The 21480-nt window shown below is 37.8% G+C and overlaps 3 protein-coding genes across 3 annotated transcripts in view; 2 read left to right on the top strand and 1 right to left on the bottom strand.

Annotated features, from left to right (window-relative positions):
- Positions 1–124: 124 nt before the first annotated feature.
- Positions 125–8286, top strand: wnt16 (wingless-type MMTV integration site family, member 16). Its single transcript, XM_058416621.1, has 4 exons — positions 125–401; positions 524–750; positions 2821–3107; positions 5059–8286. The coding sequence occupies exons 1-4, from the start codon at positions 307–309 to the stop codon at positions 5521–5523; spliced, it is 1074 nt and encodes a 357-aa protein (XP_058272604.1). The 5' UTR covers positions 125–306; the 3' UTR covers positions 5524–8286.
- A 2663-nt stretch (positions 8287–10949) lies between these two features.
- Positions 10950–13002, bottom strand: LOC131370486 (pinopsin-like). The gene is made up of 5 exons (XM_058417828.1): positions 12946–13002; positions 12030–12039; positions 11576–11904; positions 11246–11491; positions 10950–11102 (listed from the first exon to the last, which is right to left on the bottom strand). Exons 1-5 carry the CDS (start codon positions 13000–13002, stop codon positions 10950–10952), a joined length of 795 nt encoding a protein of 264 aa, XP_058273811.1.
- Positions 13003–14256: 1254 nt separating this feature from the next.
- The window catches only part of stab2 (stabilin 2), a 38843-nt gene continuing 31619 nt past the window's right edge, over positions 14257–21480 (top strand). The window contains exons 1-7 of the mRNA XM_058417538.1: positions 14257–14415; positions 16631–16758; positions 17211–17329; positions 19604–19689; positions 19780–19846; positions 19934–20029; positions 20778–20900. Coding sequence (XP_058273521.1) covers positions 14326–14415; positions 16631–16758; positions 17211–17329; positions 19604–19689; positions 19780–19846; positions 19934–20029; positions 20778–20900 — 709 coding nt within the window. The 5' untranslated portion in view covers positions 14257–14325. The remainder of the gene's footprint in view (positions 14416–16630; positions 16759–17210; positions 17330–19603; positions 19690–19779; positions 19847–19933; positions 20030–20777; positions 20901–21480) is intronic.

The following is a 21480-nucleotide window of genomic DNA, read 5'->3' as shown; positions in this document are numbered from 1 at the left end:
CAAACATCGCACAGAATCAGGGTGTCTCATGAATATTCATTTATATTTCAACCAATCAGAACGCAGCAGTGCGCAGTAAAGGGGGGGGGGAGAAAAAGTTGAAAGCGCTTTGAGACGCAGTAGAGTGTGGTATCCCTGCACGCGCCTGACAGAGGAGACAGGATCTGACATCTTCTGGATCGACTGCATGAGTGTGAACAGAAATCTCACCCAGATAAAGGATTACTGATGTGATATCTGATGGATTTGTGACTGCTAAGGAGGTTGCTCCATGGAGCTGCAGTCGTCCTGTTAAATGAGGCGGTCATGGAGAAGAGCAGCAGCTGGGGATTACATGTATTCGAGCTTTTCTTACTCGTCTTGCTCTCGGGTTATCCGTTATGTTGTCACGGAAGCTGGATGTAAGTAGTGTCTTATCTGTTCTTCCTGGCTTTATTTGTTTTGTTTTGTTTTGCGTTGTTGGATAGCCTACAGTCAGGCATGGTGCATGGGTTTGTTTTAATCACTAGTGTGTTTTGCACAGGTGGCTGGGCATCACGTCTGTCGGAGTAGTGGAGAAGATGGGCTGTGCGAATTTGCCTCTGTCCAGCAAGCAGAAGGACGTGTGTAAGCGGAAACCATACCTGCTTCCCAGCATTAAAGACGGAGCGCGTCTGGGCATCGCAGAGTGTCAGTCCCAGTTCAGACATGAGCGCTGGAACTGCAGCACCAGTAAACAGCCGTCTGTGTTCGGCTACGAGCTCAACAGTGGTGAGAACACACACACACACACACACACTTTTTTAATATAGCATCTCTAAACGTAAATATGAGTCTCGGATATAAAGGTATCCAGACTGTGCTTTTTTCCCCTTATACCCTTTAATATGAATCTTTGACCTGGGAAGGTGCATGTAGTGTAATAGACTTATTCAGCTAATATAAAGGTACATCAACAGTCTTTAGAATTATAGTTATATTGGTGTGTATTGTAGATGGACACTCTATTCAGGTTTGTGTGTCAAGGATGCATACTGAAGATGCTTGTTCCAAGGAAGCAGCAAGGAAAAGTACACCTGGTGCCTTTTCTGAATGTATTCAATAGACCTGAATCACATTGTCTTTCATGTCTTATCAAATCGTATCATATCATATCGTATCATATTATATCGAATCGTATCGTATCATATTGTATCGTATATCATATCATCCAAAGGAAATTTATCATAATTTTATAAATATAAATTTAGACATTTCACTTCTGAGGATTCCTGCTTCTTCTTCTTCTTCTTCTTCTTCTTCTTATTATTATTATTATTATTATTATTATTATTATTATTATTGTAGTCTGATATTTTCTGTTTGTATTGATGTAATTGTCAGTTTTAATCCATGCACTTGTCATATTGTTTAAGATCCTAAATAAGGTTTATTAAAAGATTAGTCTAAGATTAAAGATTAAGATTAGATAAACGTTAATTGGGTTTGACATTAGAATGATTCCTGCCCCCAGGATTAACACTGGTTTGCAGAGTGGCTATAAAACAACTCATTAAACCCATTGTGTATTTTTATCAAATCATGTTCAACATGCTGTATCTTCCAGATTATTTGTAGGAGGAAGGAATTAAAATAAACTACTGCACTTTTAATTGCTATATCACTGTAACACCTCACCAGAGGTCGGGACTGTTAGGCTTGAGATGAAAAAGTATTATATTTTTTTTATTTTGTGTAGTCTAGCTATACTGTCTAATAGCGATTTCTGCTTTTGTTTGTTTGAAAAAGAGGCATGTCACTCATCTCTCTGTTTTCCCTATAGAATAAATAGAATAAAAATGAGAATTTGAATCGGATAAAATTGAGTATGATGTACAATGCATAATCCTTTTAGAAAATCAAGTTTGGGATTTTCTTGGAGGATGTCTGAAGCAGAGCCTTCTTTCTTTTGCTCTGGGTGAAAAATGACCAACAGAGGAATTGTCCTTGCTTTAATGCTGGATTTTTTATAGATTTATAGTTCAGTGCATCTGTTCTCCCAATAGCCTACTCAAAAAAGTTTATAATGTACACTCAAAAAATATAATCTGTGCATTTCGTCATCGTTTCTAGAGGAAGGCCTAATCTCACTGCGAAAACCATTTCAGTCTCAGTAGCTGTGAGCAAGAAGTGGATTTATTTGTGTGGACTTTATACTTTTGTGGAATTAAGAACAATTAATTCTTGGAAAAATACACAAAGGCATGAAGAAGAGAGGCTGGGGCTGATTTCTGTGTAGCTTAGGCTGTACATTCATGTCGCCTATCAGTGACAGTCATGCCCCATGATTACACAGACTGAAACTCTTCCTAGATTTAATCTCCATTTGGACTGATATTTTTCACTGCACTTTGGGTTGAGAAAATTCATGTGAAATACAGTTGTGGGTGGAAAAAAAAACAAATAAATAAAGTGTTTTATTAACTCCGATATCCTTTTTGGAGAAGAAATGTAATGTGCCATTGCTATCATGTATGTAATGATTAAAAATGTACGTTTCGTGTGTTTTTTCTTGCACAGGTTAAAGTTTTCGATCTGTTTGTTCAAGGTTACTTTTTCAAGTTAATTTCTCCCTTGCATGGTAACATGTTCATGTTGATGGTGTCATGGATGATTTAATCAATTTCTGCAAGAGGAAGTTCATATCTTGTATGTTAATATCTTTGAACATCCTTTAATATAAACCAGAGCTCTTTATACTAGTGTTAGAAGAGGGTCCATGAAATAGAAATGTATTTTAAAAATGTATTACAAAATAGCCTGATGTGATTCCTCTCTATCCTCCCTTCTTATCACTTTCAGGAACGAAAGAGACAGCGTTCATCTACGCTATCATGGCAGCAGGGCTGGTCCACTCAGTCACCCGGGCCTGCAGTGCAGGGAACATGACCGAGTGCTCGTGTGACACCACACTAACAGGCAGCGGCTCACAAACCGAGGGCTGGCACTGGGGCGGCTGCTCGGATGACATCGCCTATGGGACGTGGTTCAGTCGCCGGTTTATTGACCATGCAACAAAGAACACTTCTACACAAGGAGATGAGGCTATGCTCATAATGAACCAGCACAACAGCGAGGCAGGGAGACAGGTGAGAGAAGGACAGATAGTGACCACTCAACTTGCGTCAATAGAGCAACAGGGAGGGCAAAGACTTAAGATTTCACAAGAATTTAAGGCACACAATAAGAAAGCATATGTACATTAAAAATTAATTAATTAATTAATTAATTAATTAATTAATTCATTCATTCATTCATTCATTAGATCAAGTGGCATTGGTTATATCTTTACTATACTCATTTTTACTACTAGTAAATATGTAAGACTGGACACTGTAGGAAATAATAAATATTTTTCTAAAGATTTTTATTTTATTTTATTTTATTTTATTCATTATGGACATTTGCAGGAATGTCATGTTTTCTGCATGGCTACATTTCATATTTTTTAATTAATTTATTTATTTTTTTGCTTTTATTAAACAGCACATGATGTGTAAGCTATAATCCTACATTCCAATAATACTCTTAGATAATACTCTAATAATACTCTTAGAATACTCATTCTAATAGTTTTCTGTACATTATGTCCCTAACCTTTTTACAAGAACTGGTTGAATACTTATCAAATGTTTTTGGTCTTATGGGAAATTGCATAGCTCTCCTATAAAGTCATTTTATTTCCATGTAGTGCTAGATTTTCACTGTCATTTCTGTGCTGTTGGTTTCCCACAGCTCTAGCCCTAGCCCTAACCCTAGCCCTTTGCTGGACGTCCCTGTGAAAGCATGAATGAGATCCAGAAATATGACGGAACATCTGTACAGGTGTCTTGGACATTAGCTAGTAACAGTGAAAAGAAAGCATTTTAAGAGAGAAGGATAAAAATCAGTATTAATACAGATTAATACAGACTGCAATGATTTTATGTGCAAGTTTCTGTGACTGTGAGCTAACAAAATGCAAATTGGAAGGTAGATGGAAGGTCTGCCTGAAAACAGTTTTGGTTTGGAAGCACAAAGGATCACACAGAGAGACGAATGCAAAGAATCGGTCAAACAGATCCAGAAACATTTCAGAATGAAAGGTCTCTACTGTGTACTCACTTTTTTTTCAAACACTATATTAATACATTTCTCTAGAATAAGAAATGTGTAAAATCATAAGGTAGCGTTTACCAGCTATTTAGTAGTTAGACCTGACAAATCTAAATTTAACCGATGTGACCGCCACTGCATGGTGTATTCGGGTTGTTTTTATTAGCGTTTAGCCGGGTTGTGTCATCAGGTATTATGCTAGCTAACAGACATCAGGAATAAAGCTGCAAATGTTTTTCCGCATTGCTTAAAGCAAGGAAAGTAGTTTATGAAAATTTATACTTGAATTTGAGTGAAGAATTTGAAGCTGTAATTACTTTTTTATGAGATTATTTATTTAAATAAGTAATCGGGAACTTTAACATCATTGTCAAGCCCTCAACAGGATTCACAACTTCACAGCTTTCTCGCTCTCGTGTGCCTGCTAGGCTAATAGTTCGGGAAAAAAAAGCAAGTGTGTAAATTCCTTTAGTGATGGACGTTTATTTGATTTGCTTGAAGTGCAGGATGACTGTTCACCACAGTATATTGTGTAAGATTTGGCTTGAAGTTTTGTCTCTTTGGTGCATGTGTTTTCACTGCTGTGTACAATATGTCCATGACCTTGAATAAAGGTCAATTCATCCCGGATGCGTCACATCGAACTTGAGCTCTCGTGTCCCTTTGTGGTTTTCCTTGTCTACTTACTCTTTAAATTGCATGTGAGTGAAGTTTTCCACAGAAATGCACTGAAATCACAAAACCACACTTTCTATACGCTGTGCTTTTTATTTCAAGTCATAATCCAAAAAGATTGTCCGTAATGACCGTGCAAACTGAGATGTCTGTACACAACAATTTTATATCAACATGAGGAAACATCTGCCTGTCCACTTATATCAATCAACTGTCTTTCCACTAACATCAATCACGTGTCAATTTTTTATTTATTTTTTTATTTATCAGGCTGTAGCAAAGACGATGTGGACGGACTGCCGCTGTCATGGCGTCTCAGGCTCCTGTGCTGTAAAGACATGCTGGAAGACCATGGCATCCTTTGCGCGTGTAGGCAACTACCTAAAGGACCGTTATGAGAACAGCGTACAGGTGCTAGACCGCACCAAGCGCAAGTTCCGTCGCAAGGAAAAGGAACAAAGGCACGTGCCCATCGGACGGGAGGAGCTCATCTTCCTCAACAAGTCACCCAATTATTGTGTGGAGGACAGGCGGTTGGGCGTGGCCGGGACTCGGGGGCGCCGGTGCAACCGCACATCTGCCGGGCCAGACGGCTGCAACCTGCTATGCTGCGGTCGTGGATACAACACACACGTGGTGCGTCATGTGGAGCGCTGCGAGTGCAAGTTCATCTGGTGCTGCTACGTGCGCTGCCGTCGCTGCGAAACCATGAACGACATTCACACATGCAAGTGAAGGGACGAGCCGAGGACAGGGAAATATGAGGAGAGATAGAAAGAGGTGAAGTGAAGTTTGACTGGGGAAGTAGAGATGATATGGGTTGTACTTCCACTTCCTTTCCTGTACCTCTTTGAGTTTCATCTGTCTCAAAGGCTTTGATCAGTGGCGCCTTCACTTGCTTGAGCAGTTGGATGGATTCTCAGGAAGTTGATGAAGTGTTACTGTGAGAACTGACGACCGAAGTGGCTTTGTGACAAGAGGGATAATCTTCTAATAAACTGTTTCCCTTATAAGCCACAAACGCAAAAACAGATTATGGACATCATAGCCAAGACGACAGAGAATCCAAAAAATAAAAATTAAAAAAACTCTGGGATGCAATGAGGATTGGATTCTAAAGTGGGATCAAGTCTGAATAAATTCAGATTATGGTCAATTGTGTCTGTTAATATTCATCTAGATATTAATTCAGTCTTGAATTATACTCTTAAAAATGTTTAAATTCTTTGACTTTTCCTTAAAGTAGATGCTGTAATAGAGTGCTTATCTATCAGAGAAGCTAAAGAATCAAAAGGTACTTAAAAAAACGCCATTATCATGCTTATGTTAACTTATGAGTAGTTTAAAATGCTTATATAATGTAAATAGTCTACTAAATAATGTGGCTTTTCCAAAGATATACACTATTACTACTTCTTGGGTAACCCTTAAAAGTTCTTAGTAGAACTTTAGTACAGAGTGTTGTCCTTTTTGTAAAAGGTTCCCAGTAGAACAATTAACAATGCAAAGAACAATTAAAGAAACTTTTTTCTAAGATAAATTTTTCCCTGCTGGAAAAACCAATCCGAATCCAGAACCGTTACATTCTTCATGTTGTCCTTCTAGGGAATGCTTTGAAATTTCTATTTTCTAACAGGTGAACTTCAGAAAGGTAGAAAGCCATTAATCATCTGAACAATCACTTCAGAACTGTTTTTAAGCCAAGTACAATGGAAAAAAAAAGTTCCACATCCATCATTGAGTATTATTCTTCTGTCTTGTCTTTCTGGGAGAACCCTTAACCATTCTACTGTATGTACAGCTATTTAGCAGGGAGATATTGCTATTAACCATTTTGGCATATAGTGTTCTTCAGTATTGTCCTTCTGGGTGACAGCTAGAAGTTTCTAAACAACACCACAGAACCTGATTTTTCAAGTCATGTACAATCTTAAGAGTTCCTTCTTCCTACTATAACCATCTGTCCTGCAGAACTGCTTTAGAAACCTAGAACCATATGGCATCCAAACAGAACCATGTTTTTTTTCTAGGCCAGAGTTAAAAATAAGCTAAATGTGTTAAAAATACAGAACTTCAGTCTTCTGGGAACACTCTTTTCTTTCTAAAACCATGTAACGGTGCTCTCAAATTCCCAAAAGGTTCAAATTAGAAGTGCCTTAGCAAGCTAGAACCAACCAAAGCAATTTGGAACCCTCCAAAACCAGTACAATCTTAGAGAAGAAACGATTAAATCTATCTCAGTATAGGTTTCTTTGGTTTTTGTCTCTCTGGGTGAAACCTTAAAGGTTCTATCATCTAACTCTACCAGTTTGTCTCACTTTCATAAAAGCTTCCCAGTAAATATGCATTAGAGAGTTAGAGCCATTTAGCATCCAGTTAAATCGATTATTGTATTGGTTTCTTTGGTCTTGTCTCTCTAAGAGAAACCTTAAAGGTTCTTATCTTAAACTCTACCAGTGTGTCTCACTTTCATAAAATTAGAGCTACATTAAGGTTTAAGGCTACATTAAGAAAAAAAAAGAGTTAAATCTATTACTGTATAGGGTTCTTGGTTCTTGTCCTTCTGGGTGAAACTGGGTGAAAAGGTTCTATCTAAAACCCTCTTATGGAGTGTCTTGCTTTGACAAAAGATTCCAAGTGCCTTAGAGTGATAGAACCATGATCCATCCAAACAAAACAGAGAGAAAAATCAGTCTTGGCTTTCTGAGAGAACATTTTAAAGTTCACTAGAACAAATTGGTTCCCTTTCAAAAATGGTCGCCTTTAGAAATCTAGAACTGATCCAAAGAATATGTGAAATGGTTTTTTTAATACTTTTTATGTAGTATGTAGAGCTAGGGGAAGAACTGAAGTCCTTGTACATTTTAAATGACCTCTTTAGACTCCAGGCCCATTTGGATAATGATGTAATAACTTTCTGATGATGTCTGCTTCTTTTACCCCACTCCTTGTTATATTTGTGCCTCTGAAGAAACCCTTAGAGGATTTGTGTAAGTATGCTTCTCTTCAGCAAAGTTTGCAAGCCCAATATCTAAGCAACCAGCAAATCAACCAACCAAAGAACTCTTGAGGAACCCTTTCTTTAAGTAAAGTGTATACATAGCTTCTGTGCTCTTAGCCTGTTCCATACACTGTCTTCCTCAACAAGAAGTCATGATTTGTTAAAAGTCACAAACATGTGCCAAATACCACAAGTTTTTTCGTTTAAAATGGCCCTAAAAAGCTAACGCAAGTGACACTTTAGCGCAAGTGACACTTTGTTAGAGCTTCCTAAAGGCTCTTACTGAACACACTGGCAGCTGCTTATTGTCTTACACATTTGAATGCACTTGTGAGGGAATTTTGTCTGTCTTTGCTTTGTCCAAACTGCTTCAGCCATCTTCTGTCAGGAAGCCTTGTGTCAAAAGGAAATTGCTGTGGTGCTCCAGAGTAAACAATAAACTCCAACTTTGTTTGTAAAAACGTTTTCACCTGCAGTCCAATAAATCGTTTCATTTGGTTGTGTGCGTGAGGCTTGTTTTTTAAAGATACATGGAAGACATCCACAACAGAAAGAAACCTGTAAATAAGCTGAAATCTGTCTAAAGCAGTGGTGTGAGCTAAATCTTAACCAGTTGCAGCTTGTCGAAATGCTCATCTAATAATAAAGCCTTCGATGGTCTTAAGACTTTGTCTATTCCTTGTATCCCCAGGTTTAAATTTAAGGCCAGGGTCGATATGTGTAACCGGGCCAGGGAGCAAATACAAGGAGGAGGCCGGGATGTAACACACCCTGGAGACACACGATTCAGATAAATGGGTCCACACGGCAGTATCGGTCAGAACTAGCCAATTACACGAACGCTTGCCAAGTATTCTTTTCTCTCATGCCTTCACGCTCATCCTTATCCTCGCAGATTTGGGTTTATTATCCAGTTAAAGTTAAGGTATGCAGTCTTGCTCTTTTGTAATGAAATGGAACTTGTTGTTAAATGTACTATGTAGCCACAAAAGGTTTCCTGGCTCCACAACATTCTAAAACATTGCATTTCTTTTCTTGCAGAAGATGAAATATACTCCAACAATTACCAAGATATTTTCTCTTCCAAATGCTTTAATCTAATGATTTAACAGCAGAGCTTTAGCCCAATTAGATTTAAAAAAACTGTACATCCATGCACAAATTCTCTTTTATTCAAATTAAGAAAATAAAAGAAAGCCACGCTGCAGAAGAACTGTGTGCCCCAGTGTGGTTTCCTTTGCGTTACTTACTGGTACATTTGTGGTTGATTTGCCCCATGCTGGTTTATGAAGAAATCCATCACTCACACAGCCCATAGTTCTCGTGTTGTGGGCTTCTCAATCGTCTGTGATGAGTTATCAATCGGTGGGTTGTGATCCAGATGGGGAAAGTATTTCGGTGGACTGGACTATATTTAAAAATATGTATTTTACCTGCAGCAGAACTGAAAAATGAAGCGTGAAAAAAAAAACTGGCTGTAGCTTAGTGACTTTAGCGTGAATCAGTTTGGCTTCTACGGCAAAGCTACTGTTGTAAATTATTTAGCTGAAGGCAAAGACCAGAGACTAGCTACAGAGCTCGAGACGTTATATCAATAAGGGGAGTGTTTTCCCAGACTTTTCATTTCATTTAGTTTCTCTGGTCTGACTAGCAGACGCATGGCATAGCTAAATGACAGCAGGTTCGACAACAAAAAGCGAAACGTCTTCTCTTTACACCAAATCAAAAACAAGTGCAAAGCTAAATGCAGCAACTTGTAATTGTCTTGTTTACAGCCATTTACAAATCGCTAATACTTGCACGTTTAAAGTTAACTGCTTGTTGCTTTTCCAGACTTTTGTATGCAAGGAATTATGTGCAAGTGGAATTTTAGTTGATTTAAGCATTGAGTTTCATGTCCATGCCAAGAGTAATGCTCCTTTCAGTGCTCCATTTCCTTTCACTCTGTATGGGGTTTTACAGCTTGTAAACATTCCCAGAAGTCTGTGGAGGCTTATAATACAGTCTAGTACTGGTGCTGAAGGCCTGATGTACTTTGTGTTATTCATGGGCCTACATTATGAGCATTTATTTGCGAATATTAATTGATCTGTTTTAACACTCTTAGTTATACCTTATGGTGAGGCAAAAAAGTATGTGATTTTCACTGTATGCATATTTTCTTATATCATCATTGATTCAAGATGTCTATGATTTTATTTGCCACATACACAATTATATACAGTATACAACTATACAACTGAAAAAAGTAACTGTAAACCATTTAAATAGTATTTAATAAACTGATTAAATTGCTTCATCGGCATAATTTTTTACTTTTCCTTCTTCATCATGATTGATGGCATTTTTAATTGAAGTAGTCCTTTAACCCACTGCAATGTCTCCATCTACTGGACTTATATACATGCTGCATAAGTGTTGGCATGTCAGCTGTTTTCCCATAGATCTGGGTCACTTTTATTCTCTGGGTTGATTTTTATGTCCTTAGGTTGGGTTAGATGTATTACAGTAATGTTTTTATTCTTGCAAAATGTTAATTCACAGTTTTCAGACTTATGCTACTGATAACTGATGAGGTTTGAATGCATACATTAACACTAAATGAAATAATGAATATTAAATGATACACAAAATCACATTAAATAATATGTGAAATTAGGTCAGATAGCATGACAGTTTAGTGGTCAGCATGTTTGTCTCACACTTTTGGGGTTTGTTGCTTCAGATATTTCCTTTAGGTTCTCCGGTTTCCTTCCCAGTCCAAAGACGTGTTATAGGCTGACTGGCTTCTCTAAATTGTCTGGAGTGTGTGTGTGTGTGTTGATCTGCAATGGGTTGGCACCCCGTCCAGGGTGTCCCCTGAATCCCCTGGGATAGACTCCAGGGTCCATGTGACTATGTATATGATTAGCAGTGCGGAAAAGGGATGGATTGATATGATTATGTCAGTCACCAATAACAGTGTTAAGCAAATTTAAACTATTTTATATTTATAATTTGTATCTTTGATGAATCTTACACAAAGGAGTTTCACCCAGGAGAATTTGCTTAGCAGCAGAATATATATACTGTATAAATTTGCTATGTGAATTATATGAGACACTGATCTGGCAACCTAGTAACACGACCACACATCTGGTGTCTCATTCAACATTGTGTCTCAGTCGGTCAGTGCAGGTTCAGGCTGAATGGTGTTGGGACTCAGACGTTTGGAGCCAGTCTCCACTATTTCCACCTCTGTGGGATTGGTTGATATGGGCAACGTGGGTTTGTAGCAGCCACATGATATAATCTCCAAGGCCATGTCCCGGAACTGTATGAAAAGATTTTTGGTAATATATATTAAATTATCTATCATGTATAAACAAAAAATCAAACAAAATTAGCTCATTTTTAAATCCCTGTTTTGTGTCAAACTCACCACTTACAGCTTATAGATTAACTTTATTCTCGTACCTTTTTTTTGGCCAGGAAGAAGATGATGGGGTTGTATGCAGGGCTGGTCTTAGCCAAGTGGGCAGGCATGGAAGCAAGGAGTGGGGATATGGAGATATCGGGTACAAGGACTACTAGCATCGATACAATAGCATATGGCAGCCAACAGAAGAAGAAGGAACCAATCATGGCAGCTACCATGCACATTGCGTGTCTGTCCTCTTTTTGCCGTGACCTGCCTCCCTGATTCTCTACACTCTGGTTCAGCTATACATAGGTACACACAGGTATGTAGTGATTAAAAAAATAGATCTAGAATAATCATTGAGAATCATTTATTTCTATCCTTACCCTTCTAATGGAGTTCAGTATGTTGTAGTAGCAGAAGATGATCAGCCATGTGGGCAGAAAGAAGCAGAAGAACCAATATGGGATCAGAAAACTGTAGCTGACCCAGGTGCGCTCCTCCCAGGCCAGAGAGCATGAGGTCTGGACTCCTTCAGGGCCATAAGAGCCCCAGCCTAGCAGGGGTGCTGTGGCCCAGAACAGACAGTAGAACCAGACTAGAAGCAGACCCTTAGCATTGCGTCGCAGTGTTATCTTGAAGGCACCCATGGGCTTGCATATTATGTGGTAGCGCTCATAAGCCATCAGAGTTAGTGTACACAGGGAGACTAGGCCTAGGGGAATTGGAAGGAAAGAGAATTAGTTGAAAAGATTTAGTAACCTAAATTATAACTGAGAAATTGTACCCTTACTTTGACCTGCCAGAACTGAGTTAATTCATTCCTTTGTTTTTCAGTACCTGCAGTTTCCTGGACACAGTTCAGGATTCAGAACCTCATGTGAGAGCATGAAAATCTCTAAACAGAATGTAATTAGGTCTCTTTCTTGAACCCCAGGTCCTTGAGTATTGGGTCACTAGCATGGCCTGCACCACAAAGCTTGTTACTTTTTTTTTTTCAAAACTCATTTAATATTCCTAGCCTGGCCTCCTGGTGGTCCAGGTGGACGTTTGACGTTTTCAAAACTAGCTGCTCCATTTTTGTGTTATTCAGGTAGGTGGCAAAAGTAAGGAACGCCTGGGCTACCAACTGGTCTCTCCAATGTGTGCAACAATCAATTTGAAGGGTAATTTATTTTTAATGTTCAATGTTAATGTTTCCCAGTATAGAAAGAATCTTTTAAAAAGTTGTTAGCAGTCAGTGTTAATGAGTAAGAGTATGGTTGAATTTTAGTCATATAAAGTCTTTACTAATAACATATCTACACAGGCCATGACAATATTCATATTCATTTTTTGTTATTTCTGTGATTTCAGGACTGTTCATATAAAAAATGCTAGCTAGCTAACTAAACTGTAAGCCTTGCTGGTTAGCTAGCATATGCGCCACATTCATGTTAGCCAATTATTTAACAACTGTATTCTTTTCATTTTAAGCACTTTATCAGTGTACCTCCCTCTCATTTCTAGCAACTGTAACATACTCAAGCTAAACCACTGATATACGCAACAAACTGAAGGTCTTATGCTTCTAGATAGACGCTCTTGTGGTTTATGATTAGACGCAGAATCAGCACAAGATCAATTCATGCTTCTTCATCCCCATATCATGCACACTTACTCTATTCATTCAGCTATTTTAAAATAATAACAAGGATGTCATCAAGTTCTTTAACTGACTCTTTATTGTCCTTAATGAGGTTTGATATCAGGAAACCCTGTGTCTTCGTGAGGCAAGGATAACAATGAAGGTCTCAAAGGCCAGGCTTGTCATCTTCCACATTCTAAAGGAAACAGGACACAGTGAAGGCATTAGAAAGGGTGGAGTTAATGGACAGTGAGCCCAAGAAAAGGCTTTCCATAACCAGACCTTAACCAGTGTGTGTGTGTGTTTGGTTTGAACTCATTTGCTGCCATGCTCACATTTCATTGTAAATGAATGAAAGATGAGCCTCCCTCTGTTACTGATGTTTTATTACTTACATAATTACACATTGTGTTTGTTTCACATGTATCCGTTCTAAAAGAAGACAATTATTCAGGATTTTTTGAACATTTCATGCTTAAACAAGATCCATAGTGAGGATCGATAATGCACTCTGCTGTATACGACAGTGTTAACAAACTAATCTCAGCTGTCCAACAGCACTATTACAAATGTGCATTCATGACATGCTTACACAGCTTAAATCTCGTACAAACGTCTGAAGCAGGGAAAGTTCTGACAAAGCAGAATATACAGGAAGTGTGTGTGAAGCAAAACTTCAAGCTGTTACCCTGCTTATTTATGACTGAGGACATCCTGTAATTCTGCTGCCTGGAGGTGAATCTTTTCAGTACAGACCCCTAACACACTCACACTCACACATAAACACGCAAATATTATTTAATGTGCACAATTGGTGTTTTACTTATTGAAGGCTTGACATGATGGCTAACAGGGAATCTGGTTGAGACTAAAGATGTACATCAAGACTGTGATCCCATAATAAAAAACACATCAGTGGGAGGTTTGTACTGTCATGCTGAGAAGAGTGAGCGGTCAGAAATGACCATCACAGGACAAACAAAAACAAGAGCTATTAACATGACTAATGCGTTTACAGCATCTCTAGTAACTGACTGGTTTGGGTCAAGATGGTTTAAATTAGGCTGCAAGTTTGTTATATTTTAGTAAACTTGTTAAAATATTGCAGGCAGGTACGTAAAAAATAATAAATGAGAGTGATTGAAAGAACAGTCCCATGCATGTGTTTAAATCTGAATACAGATACACATATGCAGTTATTTCATTACATCACACCGTACAGTTCAGTACACACTTTCTAAATGTAATAATACTTAACATGTATAAGGTAATGATTACGTCAGTCATTCTGTTGCACCAGATTTTGTCTTCTATCTGTAATGCTTTACAGAGCATAGGCTCTTTCCTGGTTGCTGACAAGGAAAGGTCCAGTCCCTAGGTTCTGGACAGTTGTGGCACAGGAAAGAGAGGAGGAGAGAAAGGGAAGTTAAAAAGGCAGAGAGCCATCCCAAGAAGTCCCAGACTGGAGAGGAACCTCAGAAGGAGGACGTGTGTGTAAAAGATAAAGTCATGGAGTACAGAAGGAACTCTGTCCATGGAAGTGGAATTGTCCTCCTGCTGATCCTTATAGGAACAGAGATACAGTCTACTGCTGCACAGGTGAGACACACACACACACACACACAAAAAAGAATATTGTTCTCGAACTGAATGACACAGCAGCATGAAGTAGAATTACAAATATTGTATCAGGGATGTAAAAGCCATGTGTTTGGATATGTTTGATGCTCCACTGGGAATCTTTCGTAATTGCTCATAATTAATCAGATATAGTTTTTCCTGTTTAGGTGTAATTTCCTCTATAAAAAAAATACAGACGGTTCTTAAATAAACACAGATCTTAGATCTTTGTTAGTGGTTCTCCATGAATTGGCTCCGCTATAAATACACGGAGAGATTTTACAGTTTATAAGCCCTATCTGTATCATAGATAAAGTTTTAATAAAAAGTTCTATTAATAAAGGTCAGTTTACCTCTTATTCAGTTGAATGAAACACCTCAAGTGAGTAATTTGAGGGCTAGCTGTCTGTTACTGATGTGCTGAACTCTTTACTTAGGTTTATTTTCCTCAAACAGTTTATTTTATTTTTGAAGCATATTATTCAGTAAACCACAGTTTGGGAGAGATAGTCTGTCTGGTCACTATAATAGAAACACCTTTACTCCTGCTCAGTCATCCAGTCAACTGATTGTGTATCAAAAAAACATTTTTTCTTCCAGCATCCAGTTCTGCTGATTCTGTGTCCATTGTAGCATCAGATGTTCTTGGTTTATACTGGTGGTGGTAATCATGTGGTTTCTTTGCTGTTGTAAGCCTTGAGATTTGACATGTTATGTGTTCTGGGATGCTTTTCAGCTCAACATGGTTGTAAAGAGCGATTCATTTGAGTAGTCACTAAGTCACTAAGATTACATCTTTCCCTCATGCTAATATTTGCTGTGGACATTAAACTGAGCTCTTTACCTGGTTCTGCATGATTTATACATTGCACCGCTGCAACACTGATTGGATGATTGCATCAGTGAACAAAATGGATGAGGTTTTAATTATGTTCTACATTTTAGTGTAGTTTATCTTTCATCAATAGCCAAAAAAGTATGGTCCTTTCAAGTACTGTGAACATTTGCAAGTAACTTGAAGAAAGCTGTAATTAACATGGCAGAGAAATGACTATTTCATCACTACTGTATATGTCGTGTGTGTGTGTGTGTGTGTGTGTGTGTATTCTTCCCCCATTTGAATTTGGAATAGATTGTTTCTGTGCCCGACTGCTTCTGCTTCTTCAACCTCGCTAATCAGCTTTAACATTAAGTAGCAGGTGGTGGCACTGATACATAATGAATTAAAGTATCAAATGAGATTCATAAAAGTTATTAAAAAGAATTAGATGGATTCAGGCTATATTCTAAAAGCTGACCCAATCTGAAAGCAGGAGCTGAATTGGGATTTATTAAATGGGGAAGCTACTAATTTCTATATGTCTATTGTGTGAGTGAGGTTTTATATAAATATATAATTATTTTTGATTACGTTTGGCGCGACATTTTGCTTTAACGGTCTGATGTACTATATGTGTATAAATGAAAGAACAACTGAATACATGTTCCAGCTTTGAAATGATTTCCTTTATCTCTTGAGTTGTGTGAAATACATTGCATTATTGTAGTCATCATCTACAGAGCCACCCTGGTTATTCTTATATAAGCTTCAAATTAATATATTAAAGCCAAGTTTTTTTGACCACGCTGTGGCCACCAAAGAACGATTTACGCAAAATGTGGCCTTTAAATTATTAGTGATATGGTATTTCCATGTCACAGTGAACAAAGGTTCAACAAAGGCACTTCAGGGGCAATTATCACTAATATTGTGATATTATTTTATGACTATAATGAAATGCTATCATTCAGTTATATTAGCTGTGTTCGAGTTTCTCTAACTGTTGAGTGTGTGAGTTAATTTAATTGCTCTCTTTGTCAAATATTTCTACTTTTTCAAGCCTTTCCAATGTCTAAAACTCTGCGTAATGTTATCTGAACAGATGTAAAAATGCCTCATGCTGAAAGCCAAGTCCTGACTAATTTATATCAGAGTTGTAGCAATAAAATAATTCATTTGCTTATTCTGATAGAAAATGTTTTTAGATAGTCAGTGTTCTGGTAAAAAAGGGTGAATATGCCCAAAAGCAAAAGTACATCTTGCACAAAATGCCCTCACTAGCAGTATTTATCATTTTAAAAGTTATTTTTAATCGGAGCAGGCTTTTTTGTATGTGTATATCATCTATTTTTTTTTAATGTGTGTCTTTATTAGAACCGCTGTGACAAGAAAACACAAGTGATGACAAAGTCTGAATGCCATTTGTGCTCCGTAAGTGATTTAACAGACTGTCCAGCAGGATATAGCAAGAAGACACCAGGCAAGGGGAAACAGGACTGCAGGTGTGTGTGTGTGGGGGGTTAAAGCAAAAAAAAAAAAATTTCTTATGGTCACTTAGGTAGAAATATTTAGCTTCATTGATATACAAGACAAATATCCTATTGTGTGTGTGTGTGTGTGTGTGTGTGTGCGCGCATAATATAATACCCTTTGGCCCTTGGTTTTAGATATGGGTACCCACAAGGACAAAAAATAAAAATAAAAAAATTAATTAATTAATTAATTAATAAATGACCCAAAATGTTTCCTATTGGATGCTGGGCTTAAATTTATAGCTACATTTAGGTGTAGTGAATGCATAAATTAGTTGAATTAGTAATGTATAATTATGTCAGTGGACGGTCTTCAAAAGGATAGTAAGAAAGAACATATTGTATATTTTCATAGAATTTTTTAATTGTCACTTTTAAGGTTTCAATGCCTTAAGAGTCTTCCTTTTCTATTATACTTCAAGGTATCAATTAAGAACCTCGTCCATGCTTGCTCTCTCTCTCCTGGGCTGCTCACACGAATGTTTCAGAGAGGTGGTGGAAGAACGATGCTGTTCAGGTTACTGGGGCTACAACTGTCTCGGTAGGTTTCTGAAATTATCACAATGGTCAATTCATTCATGTAATATCCGTTAATCATTTCTACTACAATGCGATTTTTGCTTTCCGCTCATATGAATGTGTTTGGATTCTCTTTAAAAAAAGTCTTTTGCTCTGTCTTGTTATCTGTGCTGATTGGATGGCATTTCCTTCTTCTTTTTTCTCTCCGCTCTGGACAGTGGAGGACACTGAGGGAATATTTTGACAGGAAGTGCAGGATCACTAACAGAGTTGATGGCACACACACACAAAAAAAAAAGGAAGAGCTGATTCCGTTTGTGCCTGGGGAAAGAAGATAGTTTGTTGAATGTAGAAAAATAGTTATATTTAGCATTTCAGGAACTGTGCATTTGTGTGTGTGTGTGTGTGTGTGTATGTGTGTGAGAGAGAGAGATAGAGAGAGAAACAGCTGACAGGCGTAAATCTACCCCCAGGTGTTGTCACACTATAAAAAATAAGGAAGTATGTCAGTGTTTTTGCGTGAATCTACCTCATGTTCATCTGCTTTGTATGGCTCCCTGAAACTTACATGTACAGGAAAAATCACAGGTTTCCTGTCCTGGAAAAGCACTCAGAAGAAGTGTCCTCATTGGCGAAAAAATGTGCTGACAATCTCAATGTAAAATTCTCATTTTCAACACTTCCTGTCAGTCTGATAAGGTGAATGCGGTCATGCTGCTGTTTTCTCTTGTATCAGCTTCTCATAAAAGTCACAGTGAGTTAAATTTTGCAGCTCATGTGTGCTGAGGATTAGAAGAGCCTGCCAGGAAATATAAAGTTGCTAAGCCAGAGTATCACTTACAGAATGATCTCCCATGTGATTATGAGACATGTGGACAATTAAAGCTAATGCATTAATCATCTAGGGGACGAAAAAATCACACAAGGTATTAAATGATTCTTTTATTCAAGATTGTTTGATTCAGTGGCCCTGCGGTGGACTGGCGACCTGTCCAGGGTGTACCCCTGCCTTTCGCCCTATGTGCGCTGGGATAGGCTCCAGCAGACCCCCGTGACCCTAATTAGGAATAAGCGGGTATAGACAATGAATGAATGAATGTTTGATTCAATATAATTTAATTCTGGATTCTCTCATTCAGCTTTCTTTGATTTAGGCTTTGATTTGTGATTCTTTTTTATTCAGGATTCATTGATTCAGGATTCTTTGATTCAGGATTCTTTGATTCAGGATTCATTGATTCAGGATTCTTTGATTCAGGATTCTTTGATTCAGGATTCTTTGATTCAGGATTCTTTAATTCAGGCATCTGGGAGTTCGGATTCTCGGATTCAGGGTTCATTAAATCAGGATTATGTGATTGAGGATTCTTCATTTCAGGCTTTTGTGATTTGATTTATTTGATTCAAAATTGTTTGATTCAGTAATCCTGCAATCAGGGTATTATTTAATTACATTTTTTTATTTTTCTGTAAATGTTTTTCACTTAATTTCACTTAATAGATGTTGTCATATTACTTTCAAATTATTTATTTATTTATTAATCTTGATTTCATTTTTTTTAAATCATATCAAACAACCTGCCATTGTAACAGGGCGGTGTAGATGTGCTGTAGTTGCTATAATGTAAGTGATTGAAATTCAGTGTGTGGGCATTCCATTCCAATTCCATTAAGTGTGGATTGAAAATATGTTGTGTCATTCTTTAATAGAGAGAGAGAGAGAGAGAGAGAGAGAGAGAGAGAGAGGAAGGCTGTGAGTTAAACCAAAACATAGTGGTGCAGAGAGATAACTGTTGAGAGAAAGAATAGTAGGAAAAGGAGGTCAGGACAGAGAATCTCCCTGACACGCACGCGCACACACACACACACACACACACACACACACGCACACACACACACACACACACACACACACGCACACACACACACGCACACACACACATTTGTGCTGACAGAAACACTTCTGGATTGTCTAACTGGGACTAAAGCACCTGTTAGGGATCTGAAAAAAATCTGAAAATGATTAATTCATTATTCATTAAATGAATAATTGTGTATTATAATAGCAGTATAGATACAGTATTGTATATATATATATATATATATATATATATATACATATATATATATATATATATATATATATATATATATATATATATATATATATATATATATATATATATATATATATATATATTTATAGTGTATAATATACAGTGGATGTGTATACATGTATTGCATTTATGTTAAACATTGCTTTTAATCTCTCTGAATTAACATTTCTACTTTTTAGAGTGTCCAGGTTCAGCAGCTACTCCATGCAATAATAACGGGGTTTGCTCTGATGGCATTGGGGGCTCTGGGAATTGCACTTGCAAAGTAAATACCTCTCTCTCATACACACACACAGCCTGTGTTTCCGAGTGCAGTTAACTGATCCATAGCGTACATGTATTTCATGATGTGCAGGCAGGATTTGTGGGAACAGCATGTGAAAAATGTGAAGCGAACCGGTACGGACCCACGTGCAGCAACGGTAAAATCATCTAAAATCACCCGTCCTTCCATAATATTCCCGGAGTGGTAGCTGATCCTGAAGCTTAACTGTGTGTGTGTCATTTAGTGTGCACCTGTAAGCATGGACTCTGTAACAGTGGACTGAGAGGGAACGGAGAGTGCACCTGTTTCTCAGGGTACACAGGGCCAGACTGTGACCAGGGTAGGTTTTTTCTGCCACCAGCGTTGCCAGATTTGCATAACATGAGCAGCACAATGGTCAAAACTCCAACATGTACATCAAAATCAGAGCAAGCTTATTTTCTGTAGAAAGAAAAGTGCTGGCTGAAGCTTAGCAAACTTGGGTGTATACATCCCCATAATTTAGTCATTTAACCCACAAGTAGTCAAGTCAATTTGCTGACTCGAGTAACTCATGCTAACTTAGTACACATTTAAACCAGCGCTTTTTCTAATATCTCTTCTAGTTTCTAATTTCACCAAAATTAAGTTTTTCATTCTAGCCATTTCCCCATAACTATTTTAATAAGACTTGTTTACACCGTGTATGAGAATTATCTCATATTTGTGAGTTTAAAGTATACTTTTTATCTTCTACATTCCCAGATATCACACAATCTGACATTTTTACCTCACAATTTTTAATTTTTACATTAAGAACCTACAATTATTTATCTTGTAGTAGCGAGAAATCCCACAATTGTGTCTTTTTATCCTACTTGCTATTGTAAAAAATAGCTTGTGATGAAATAAAGTCACAAAATAACGTGAAATTGTGAGGCAATTTTTTTAGACATGGTGGAAACAAGAACTTTCTGATAAGTACTCACTGTTTAATTAAAAATGACCTTCCCCAACAGGTCAGTAGAAGCCTAGTTTAGTTTTAAAAGCATAGACATGGCAACCCTGCGTGTTGCTGTATTAGTGTGTGTATGTGTGTGTTCATACAGAGCTCCCAGGTTGTGCTGCTCTGCGCTGTGGTTCTAACGCACGCTGTTTTGAAGACACGACTTCTGGAAAGCTGGTGTGCAAATGCCAGCCTGGTTACCTCGGTGATGGAGTTCAGTGTACCTGTAAGTCCTCACCACAAAAAATATAATAAATTACAAAACAGATAACATGCCATGTAAGAATTATTAAAAACTTGAGCAAAACTGATCAGGTCTCCTGAACTCAGGACTTTAGTGGATAGATAAACCTGCTGTATGATAGGGAACATGGTGAAGGTGTTTATAGTAACAGAGATGGTTCTTCTGGTCCTGAAGTGAATTGTGCTTCATGTAATGAGTTCCATGAAGGCATACAGCACTGCCATGACACTGTAATGAGTTCCATGAAGGCATACAGCACTGCCATGACACTGTAATGAGTTCCATGAAGGCATACAGCACTGCCATGACACTGTAATGAGTTCCATGAAGGCATACAGCACTGCCATGACACTGTAATGAGTTATCTATGATTTCATCACTCTACATTAGAGTGAGTTTAATCTTGATGTTTGACATCATCAAACATTTCCTTTCCTTTCCTTTCCTTTCCTTTCCTTTCCTTTCCTTTCCTTTCCTTTCCTTTCCTTTCCTTTCCTTTCTCCTATCCCTGTTCCTTTGCTTTCATTTCCTTTCCTCTCCTCTTTCCTATCTCCTTTCCTTT

The sequence above is a fragment of the Hemibagrus wyckioides genome, linkage group LG19, assembly GCF_019097595.1.
Source record: "Hemibagrus wyckioides isolate EC202008001 linkage group LG19, SWU_Hwy_1.0, whole genome shotgun sequence".
NCBI classification, from domain to species: domain Eukaryota; kingdom Metazoa; phylum Chordata; class Actinopteri; order Siluriformes; family Bagridae; genus Hemibagrus; species Hemibagrus wyckioides.
The sequence above is the reverse complement of the archived record's forward strand: the minus strand, read 5'-3'. Positions and strand labels throughout refer to the sequence as shown.